We start from the raw sequence: 10,460 nt of genomic DNA on the forward strand, positions 1-10,460 counted from the left end.
ACGAACTTCAAACGAAACATGTACTCTTGCAGAGTACATTGAAAAATGAAAGTATTGAAAATTTCAGCTCTTTAGGTTTATTCCACAGAGATTTGCAGGGGCTCAAAGCTAAATTTTTATTTTTTTATTGTTATTGTGCTTTTTGGAGTGCATGCAAAAAAATTTTTAAATCGTGTTTTTTATGTAAGAATTGATGTACTCAATATGTTTTAAAAATGATCAAATAGCCTAAAATTACAAAAAAGTACACAAATAAACTGGTTTGTATAGCTCAAATTGGACAATATTGAAGTATGTTCTTCTGAAGACTGGAATACAACTATTCACCAAGTGGAATACTGTGGAAATCAATAGATACCATTTGATAGAACGCGAATGACTAAGCATATGAATTTCATGAAAACAAAGAATAAAACATATACTAATAAAAAAGAAGTGATTTTAATCCTACTAATGATTAAAATTTTAAATTGTTTTTTTTTACTACTAACTAGTTTTAAGAAAACTATTAAATTCTATTAAAATAATTTTCATTTAAAAATGAATTTTATGTAAGGTTTAATTTTCTTTTTACTGAATTTAAATTTTAAAAGTTTCGCAATAAAGAAAAATTCAATATTATTGTCTGATGGTAAGTTACCACTTAGTTAATGTTATCTGCAAATGCAGCTTCGAGTGAACGGGCTGAAATTTAGTGTACAGTAAAGCTCACTCATAGTATTGATTTTTTAACGCTGCGCATGTGTACTTGAACTATCACGTGTCTTAAAGCTAGTAGTGTTAGATTTCAGTATTAAACTTTATTCGATCTGCTTAACTTGTGCTGCTGAAATCTTTAACAAAATACGAATAAAAATGTGTAAACAATTCTTTAGATTTTAATTATCGTTGGTACATGAATGTAAAATAATACGTGAGTTGTTAAAAATTACTCAATAAAGTGAATTGTCCATAAAATTATTGATTTAAAATAGCTGAGCTAATTCAATTTCCACAATTATATCTAATGTATAAATATCTGTATTTTTAATGGTTAATAAATGGCAATATACAAGAAAAGTGGATTAATTTTCTTGTCACTGTGTATAAAAATACTCAAAATATGTGTTTATCTGCATTGCGGATGTATTATAGCAACTTGTACTTATTGCGTTGGTTGAAAAAAGATAATATTGTATATATAAAGGGAAAAGGAAGTTAGATTAGATATAACACTTGAATTAAAAATATTATTAATTCGAAAAAAAAGTTCTGTATTGAAATTTAAAAATAGTACTTTCAAGTATGAATGTAATAAAATACATTTATCTGGTATAATAACTTAAACTAAAACTTATGTTAAAACAATCCGGTGCTCAATATACATTGGAGTGAAATCATTAAATTTCAATTGCTTTTACAAAAATTCTACTATATTTGGTTGCTAATTTATGAATTAATTTCGTGACAGAGGTACGATGGTTGATGCAACAGCAGTTTTAACATCGACGTCTAATTGCGATGGTGACAGTTTCATGAGAAGAACTCGCGGAGCTTTGCGCTCTATGCGTTCGGTTCTCGGTGGTGGTGGCGAGTACTTGCAAGGACTAAGCACTAGATTAGGCACCGCTTTGAGTAGTAGTCATGATGAAAGTGATCCAACGACTTCACCTTCAACTCAAACCTCACAATCTCGACCAGTCAAACAGTTGGCGCAAGAAACATCTTCCAAGAAAGAAGCTGATTTTCAGAAAAAACTTCAATTTTCCAGGTTATTTTAAAATAATTTTATTAATAAAAACAGTTTCATCTTGATTACCTATCAATAATTCTCAATTTGATAGATATAAAAATGAATCAATGTACGAAGATTATGATGCGATGATAAGAAGAAAATTTGAACAACAAGAGATGGCTCGATGTTCCCGAATAAGTCGAAAATATCCAGGTATGTCTTATGAAGAGATAGCATCATCAAAATCAACATCGCAAAAACAATCAGAGCCAGTGAACGTTGAAGATCCTGCTAGTCCAGGTAGAGACAGTATAGAAAGCGCCGATATGGAACAACCAAAAGAAATTAAAGCCCCTGTACAGGAGCGTTTTGAAAAATTAAACAGCAAAGTTGGTAAGTTATACTCTGAACATTGATAATAAAAATTCATTTTTTACCATTTTAACATACAAATATTCTTATAATTATTTAGCTTGCAATTTTAAATAATTTATTATAATTGAATTGATATTTTCCATAAAAATGCTATATAATAATGTTTTAATGTCTTCTTTTTCCACGTGTACGCCTTTAAAGCAAGGGCTCCAAACCGTTATCAGTCCGTGATTTTTCGTTTAGGTAAATCATTTCCGATGCATTATATACGTATATATCTGCATATATTGCATATTTGTTATCAATGTGTATTAGGGTGTCCGTTATTTCCCAAACGTTAAAAATCCTTGCTCCAGAAGTTTAGATCACTTCTTTGTGATATAAAAACATGATTTGTACGGTTTATAACCCATAGGCACAGGTTAAAACCGTGCCTATAAATTAAAGTCGATATTTGCATTTAACCCATTAACTCACAGAATGTAGGACTTTAAGATAGGATTTTTTCCATGTTTTAAGCTTTAGAAAAACTTTGCGAGAACATAATTTGATGTAGAATTTAATTCCCTTTCCAAATCTGGGCTCAGATTTAAAAACCAATGCGTAGTTCAAAAGTTATGATCGTTTAAACGAAAAATTCTGTGCAAAACATGACAAATTCATACGTTTTTTTATGTTCAAACGAGCATAACTTTTGAACTACGCATTGGATCTCAAATCTGAGCCCGGATTTGGAAAGGGCATTAAATTTTACTATAAAAACATTGGATCTTTTTTCGGATCGTATAAATCCTTAGGTGATAAGCTTTGAACTTATCTAAAAATTTAAGGTATCAGAGTTAAGTTTCCTAGCGCGAGGCCCGCACGGCGTTATGAGGCGAAATTGCTCAATTTCTAACTCTCTGTAACAGCACCTAAATGCACCTAAAAGAAAAAAGGTAACATATCATTTCAATGGGAAATTACCTCAGCTTTCCTATGGTAAGGTCAGATTTCCTAAAATTTTCCTCTTTCTTCGGAAAAATCGTCGGAAAACCTTCAAAGTTGAATATCTCTAAAACGGTATTTTTAAGATTTTTTCAGATAGTTTTAATTGAAAGCTGAGGAAATTTCCTATCGATATGCTAGTTTTCAAAGTGTGAAAATGATTATTATTTATTGAAATACAGCAACGAACGCGTGAAAACGTAAAATTCTGGGCTGCGCGGTACACTGCGCTACGAAGCAACTGTCGCGCATTGCTTTGAAGTAGGATTTTTACCATGTTTCGCGTTTGTGAAAAACTTCGCAAATATATAATTTGGCGTAAAATTTAATGCCCTTTCCAAATCCGGGCTCAGATTTAAGATCCAATGCATAGTACAAAAGTTATGCTCGTTTGAACATGAAAAACGTATGAATTTGTCATGTTTTGCACAGAATTTTTCGTTTAAACGATCATAACTTTTGAACTACGCATTGGTTTTTAAATCTGAGCCCAGATTTGGAAAGGGAATTAAATTCTACATCAAATTATGTACTTGCAAAGTTTTTCTAAAGTTCAAAACATGGAAAAAATCCCACCTTAAAGTCCTACATTCTGTGAGCTAATGGGTTAAATGCAAATATCGACTTTAATTTATAGGCACGGTTTTAACCTGTGCCTATGGGTTATAAACCGTACAAATCATGTTTTTATATCACAAAGAAGTGATCTAAACTTCTGGAGCAAGGATTTTTAACGTTTGGGAAATAACGGACACCCTAATGTGTATTTAATTTATTAGAATTGATGTACAAAAGACACATATTTATTTTCCAAAACGTTTACTCCAGTGTGTTTATTGTTTAGTACAATCTATCAATACAATAACCAGTACATATATTATTTTTCACAAAAAATATGGTCAAGAAACAAAGTAGTTGCAAAAATGAAATTCGTTCAAGTTTTTATTGAAACATTATTATTGAACTACAATAAAAACAATATGATTTATGCTCTTGGCACAAGCGCAAGTCAGATTTTTTTTTACTTTATATTTTGACGGATATGTTAATCTTTAGCTTGAAGTTATTCCAGTACTTAATATTTTTAAAAAATTTCTAAAATGCTTGAAGTATTATTGCATGATTTTTTCATCTTTACAAAAAACATTGAAGGACAATTTGACGCATGTTTATGCACGTGACAGCACAGTTTAAGCATATTGTATTTCCTCATTGCATTTTCAATAGCACGTACATACAAAAAATAAATAAAGCGGCCTATAAAAACAGTTTAGATAATTTGCACAAGTGTGAAGCTAGTTAAGAAAATGCTTCGTGTTTTTACGTATTGCTAAGGTTCGTCAGGTAGAATACTAAAGTTGAATTATTGAGCATAGTATTGGAATAAAATGGGTTGTTTAATTTTTCTTATGATTTACTTAAAGATTTTAACTAGTCTTTGCAGTAGTATTAAATAAGCTAGTAGTTAGTTTGCAAATATTTTATTAAATAGATGTTGTGTAAAAATGCATGTTATTCGAATAAAAACAAGAGAATAACATTATTTTACAATTTAATTTAATTCGTGGTAGCAATAGAACTTAAATGTAACTAAAATAAAAAATTTTATGAATAATTCTTAATGATTATGTATTGAAAGTAAAATTTGACAATACTTTAAAACAATCATAAAAAAAAACTTTTTATTTTATTAGAAATGCCCTCGAGTAGTAGTTCTGCGAGTGATGCAGATTATGCACCCCATTTAGATTCTTCTGGAGACGGGCGTAAAGACTGGCAAAGATCTGGTAATGGTTATAAATCAATTATTATTCTATCATTAATTTTGCTTTATGAACTACTCACTAAACGAAAATTGCTGTAGGTTCATCTGCTTCTATTCAATCATGGACTTCCAGTTTATCGGCAGATAGTCAATCAGAAGAAGCTGCAGTTGAATTTATGAAAATGTTTGTACCTATGCTGTTTCAATCGCCATGTACGATAGAGCAAGAGCAGAAAGCTCAATTTGGACAAATGGTTTTAGTAAGTAATTCATTAAATTTAAAAATTTTACAAAAATAGAAAAAACTAGAATTAAACTAATTTTGCTATTTACAGACAGAACCTGGGCGGATTTGGTTTGCGAGAGTTGTCAGCTCAAGAAGAGCACGTCCCTGTATTTCAGAAGAATCTTTTTATTCTTTGGCACAGCATTTCGCTGTCGCACTTTTTGAATGTCACGAAGCAGATGATTTTGGCCCGGCAAAAAATCTTATGAACATGTGTTTCACATTTTATCACGAAAGTAAGAAACGAATTGATTTTTTTATTAAATTTTATTACGTGCTTCGTATACATTTTAATTGCTGAATGCTAAATAAATATTGCTACTAAATTTTGGTGAAGCTGTGTACCTAATCAGAAAACGAAAACTTTTTTAGAATACGCAAATGAAATTGAAATATTTATATTTTTATTATAGTTGAAGTGCCAGGAATAGAACCATATCGAGAATATTTATATACTAACTTGAGAGTACAACCTATATGGACATCGATGCGATTTTGGACTGCTGCATTTTTCGATGCTGTTCAATGTGAAAGAGCTGCCAAGCCTGTGCCTCCTAAACCCAAATCAATAGATCAGGAAGTTGCTGCTGCAGAAGATAGAAGGTTTCATGCCAACATAGTTTTCGGCCAACTTGGGTATTGTTATGCATTATTGATTACACTGAATTTATTTTTTCATGAGTTATCACTTTTTACGACTCACTCATTATTTAATTTCTAGGACATTTACGTGCAATATGCATGCTTTCGGTTTACCTAGAAATCTCTGTCTCGAATTTCTTAAGAAACAATGTATTATTGCCAATTTAACTCCAGGTATTTTAAATTTGTTACTAAATTTAATTAAGAAGTTATTTTATGTAAATTTCTTTGTTACAGACCAAGAAAAAATGCTCAAAGACAATATAGATCGTATGTTCGATGAAACCGAGCCTTGGCGATAGTTATAAATCAACAAACTCTGTATTGATGCTATTCATTTTATACGAACTGTGTATATATAACGAAAAAATTAAGTAAAATAAGTTAATTTACAAATTGACATACAATTTTCAATAACAATGAAAATTGACTTTTGAGTCAATTTAAATATGGTTTACTTAACATTAAGAATAGGTATTAATAAAAAATTATTATCAGTTGCCCTTTAAATTATATTAAAGCTATGCAAAAAAACTAAGGCAAGTTGAAGCATTTGTAAAAAAAATTTTATCATGTAATTTTTTCATTATTCATCGATTGGAATTTTTGCGATAAATTTTATAATGTATTTTAAGCGCAGATTTTTCGATGAAAATAAAATATTTTTTCAAAAATGGCTTTTAATATTATATATTTATACAGACTGGAATTTTCATTAATAGAACAACAGTCAGCAAAAATGAACCGCTTTGTGAAATTTCCTAAGCAAAACTATTTTTAGAACTCATTGTTTAAAATTAAATTTTTAAGCAAATATCAATTATTGAAAAATTTTTATCTATTCACTTTTCAAGTTTCAAAATGACTAAAAGTACTTGATTAATATACAGGCCGTAATGCCAACTCATAACTGATTACAAATTCACGATTAAAGTAATGGTGAAAATTAAAATGTTTAATCACATTTGAGAGCTTTCTAGATACAACTTAAAAGAACTTTTTGGAAACCAACATTTCGTCGTTTTATAGAAATCCATACAATTTTTTAAATTAATATTCCATAGCAAGCTCAATAAGTGCAATTATAAATTTTAGTTTTAATTTGTATTACAGTGACTCAAAGCTTTGCAACTTATTATAGTTCACTGTTTTAAGAATTAAAAAAATATTATATTTTTGGCCTAGAAACAGCTGGCATGACAAATCACTAAGATAATAATATATTTAATATGCTTTTATATTTTTATTGAATATTAATTTAACCTAGGTATTACTTCTTATCAAAATGGATTGGAAAATTGGGTAATAATAAAAAAAACTATGTTTTTATACATACTGTTTATTAATTATTTACTCAGAAAAATTAGGCCACAACCAGTGGGCCTTGACTTCAATTTAATAAACATATTCGACATCACATTATTATGTTTTATCAAGTTCTTTTTAAGATTTTATGTTTTCCTTTTCCTATGAAACTTCATGAAAATGTCTAAAAGAAAATACGATAAATTATAATATTTTGATTACACATACAATTGGAAAATTTTCAATCAAAATCACTTTTGCTATGTTTGACTCCATTTTTATATAAAGTATAATTTCGTGTAATTGTATGTTCTATTTCTTAAATACTATTAAGTTAATTAATTTGTTTCAAATTATACCATTGTTATATAAATCTATTATCATATATGAATAAGCCGTAAAACGTTTTACATAATTCTTATTTACTTGGAAATAAAATAAATATATCTATATCACAAGTAACAATTATCAAGATCTTTAAAAATTTATAGTTTCATTTTTGGAAAGGGAAGTTTCTTTAAAATAATATCTAGTAAAAAGTTAAGTCTATACTGTTACTTTGATTAAAAAACACTTTAATTAACAATAAATTGCCTGTTCAAAAAGACTTATTTCATCAATTTTTCAAGAATTTAAAAGTGAAAAAATATGCAAAATGTCCATTACCTATATATGTATTTTAAAGAAAATTTTTCACGCACTCATCCATATTACCATTCACACTTGTGTTATTTTATTCTTTTCTAAATTCAGATTGTTTTTGTTTTAATCAATTTTACATTCAATCATCTGTTCGTACTTACAATTTAACAGCGATTCTCTATATGTGCATAACAAGAGTCAATTCTAATGCATTACCGCCGTTTTGCAGTCTGAGTAGGTTACACATTCACGTTCAATGGTATTTTGATATTTCAGGACATATTTTTTTTTATGAACAATGAGAGTAGCTATATTTTTAGTTTTATCAAGTAACAACGATCCCAATTACTATTTCAAATGAACAGCTTTTTGATAAGCTGTATTTTAATCACAATGAATTAGGTTTTTCTTTTAAGCATGATGATTTTGGAATCATACAAAACTTATCAGTAAAATAAAGATATTATCAACCTGAATGACTTAAAGTAAATATCATTAATTTTCCATAATTGTGTGAATATAAATGGTAATTTAAAAATGATGTAAATTTTAACAGATTCATAAAAAATACGAAATCCGTTTACTCATTTTATCGATTCTTTAACACTCATTATGAAAAGATCTTGTGTTTATAAACGTCTATATACTGAATGCATTTATCAAGTAGTGCTATGCGGAATAACCGTTTACTTCATAATTTATTTATATATAATATTTATATCGTATAATCTACGTTATGATTCTATATTCAAAAAATAATACAATATATATGTATATTTATACGTAGTGTTTGTTTTTATTCGTGCTAATGATTTTAAGTGCACAAGTAAGTCATTCACTTTAATTATTCTCTTTTTTCTTGCTTTTTATTTTCTCATTCCTCGACATATTTTAGAGGGAAATCATATTGCAATTTCTCAAGTTTTCTGATTACATTTTAGTTTTTTAAATCTGTCAATTCTTAAAATGTTCATTGTCAAGAATTTATACATCCATCAAGTTAATCCATTACATAATATCATTCATTCAGTTAATCAATATATTTATCAGTTTTTTCAGATACCTTTTTATTATTTGTTATTATCAAAATATATACGATGAAGAAAACCATATAATATACAGAAATGAAATTACAAGAATTAAAATACAAATATCAATTTCAAATTGCGGGCACTTTTTTCTGTGTGTTGAGTAACAACCATTTTCTTATTACGTTTTACTAAATATATCACAAACTGTTGATGGTTTATTAGTTTCGTATTTATTTTGCATAATTTCCGAATTTATATTCTACGTACATCGTTATATCTATTTTCACGATGGAAATTGTGTTTCAATTTCAGAGTATTAAATTCAAACAATATAAATAGTACTGTAAACTCATAATTTATCAACCTTTCGCATTTATTTGAATATAAATCTTAATTTCTTTCAATTATAATGAAATTATTATTACTAAATACGAAACTACCATCAAAAAATTATTATATAAAAAATTACGTAATAAATTTAACATCACTGTCGATTGCGTTAGGCTCTCAAACATTGTAGTTGGAGAGGAATCTAAGGTCTTTTAATTTTTGTAAATATTTGATTCCAAAAACCACACATGTTTTAAGAGTATACCAAATCCGATATACTAAGACAAATTATTTCTTAAATTATTTTAGATGATAATATTTTTTAATTCATAAGTATTTTCATCATGTATTAAAAGTTCTAAAGATTTTCTATTATATGTGTAATTATGCATTTTTATATCACACTTAACAATGTTTTATTCACTACTTTCTTTCGACACTGATCAAAAATTTTTTTTTCATTTGATTTTAGTAAAAGACAATGTAATATATCAAGATTAAAACAGGTCGATTAAAAAGACTAATGATATCTTATTTTACATAAAATAACATTAATAGAAATACATAAAATTAAAACGTTTTTGATATAAAAAATTTTATTCAAATTTTCCCAATTATTTGTTTCAAATTATCGTGTTAAATTTTTAGTCTGCCTTCATATCTAGTCATTAAATTTAATAAAATTAAAAAATACAAATTTCACCTAGACAGTACAATTCAGTTCAATATTATTTATATTATTTTTAGATTTTTTTTTTCACAAATGATACATATCCAAAATTAAAATCATCTGAAATTACTTTTCCGGATCAATTAAATTAATCTTTTATTTATTATTATTCTAAATTATAAAAATTTAGGCTTATAACTTTATGATTGTAAAAAAAATGAAAAAATTTTTTATGAGCTACTATTTCTTGTTATTTTTTGTGTAATTAACAATAACTTCAATATAAACCCTTTTTTTACTTATTTTTAATAAGTAATTTTACAACTTGCTACAATATTATGGCAGTTTCAATTACATATTCCACACTATATTTTTAGTTGTCATTTGTGAAATTTTATTACTCGAAGGGGTTGTATATACAATTTTGTTCTTTTTAATCAAAACAGTAAATTATAAAAGACTAAATAAGTATGTTTTAATGAGTCACATGAAGTTATGTATATCTTAAATACTATACCTCAGGAACATATTTTATTTTAGGATAGATTTCCTTATGAAAATGTGCTGACAAAGTCAGATTATTTTGTTCTGATTAAATTAAAGTTTCTGAGCAGATTGATTATAGTCTGTGCATAAAACTTTCCATTTTATTTGAAACGGTCAATTTTATTATTATCAAAAAGATTTATGTCGTTACTTTTCCGGAATTTGCT

At 27.4% G+C, this 10,460-nt stretch overlaps 1 protein-coding gene across 3 annotated transcripts; it reads left to right on the forward strand.

The window, feature by feature from the left end:
• The first annotated feature begins 813 nt into the window (after positions 1–813).
• LOC106656100 (uncharacterized protein KIAA0513) lies at positions 814–6,313 on the forward strand. 3 transcript variants are annotated; one of them, XM_014376769.2, is made up of 10 exons: positions 814–913; positions 1,451–1,750; positions 1,824–2,107; positions 2,291–2,332; positions 4,771–4,869; positions 4,941–5,101; positions 5,177–5,363; positions 5,541–5,763; positions 5,849–5,943; positions 6,007–6,313. In XM_014376769.2, exons 2-10 carry the CDS (start codon positions 1,458–1,460, stop codon positions 6,069–6,071), a joined length of 1,449 nt encoding a protein of 482 aa, XP_014232255.1. In that variant the 5' UTR covers positions 814–913; positions 1,451–1,457; the 3' UTR covers positions 6,072–6,313. The 3 variants fall into 3 exon arrangements, with proteins under 3 accessions (XP_014232255.1, XP_014232256.1, XP_014232257.1); XM_014376770.2 differs by having other exon boundaries at positions 4,771–4,863; XM_014376771.2 differs by lacking the exon at positions 2,291–2,332.
• The last annotated feature ends 4,147 nt before the right edge of the window (positions 6,314–10,460 follow it).

This window comes from Trichogramma pretiosum, unplaced genomic scaffold, assembly GCF_000599845.2.
Source record: "Trichogramma pretiosum strain Unisexual culture from Peru unplaced genomic scaffold, Tpre_2.0 scaffold64, whole genome shotgun sequence".
Lineage (NCBI taxonomy): Eukaryota > Metazoa > Arthropoda > Insecta > Hymenoptera > Trichogrammatidae > Trichogramma > Trichogramma pretiosum.

What these genes read in the sequence shown, in the direction of transcription:
- LOC106656100 (XM_014376769.2), top strand. Translation starts at nt 1,458, where the DNA reads ATGGTTGATGCAACAGCAGTTTTAACATCGACGTCTAATTGCGATGGT. An exon ending in AATTTGGACAAATGGTTTTA is followed by an intron (nt 5,102 to 5,176) that starts GTAAGTAATTCA and finishes TGCTATTTACAG; the next exon opens with ACAGAACCTGGGCGGATTTG. An exon ending in ATAGTTTTCGGCCAACTTGG is followed by an intron (nt 5,764 to 5,848) that starts GTATTGTTATGC and finishes TTTAATTTCTAG; the next exon opens with GACATTTACGTGCAATATGC.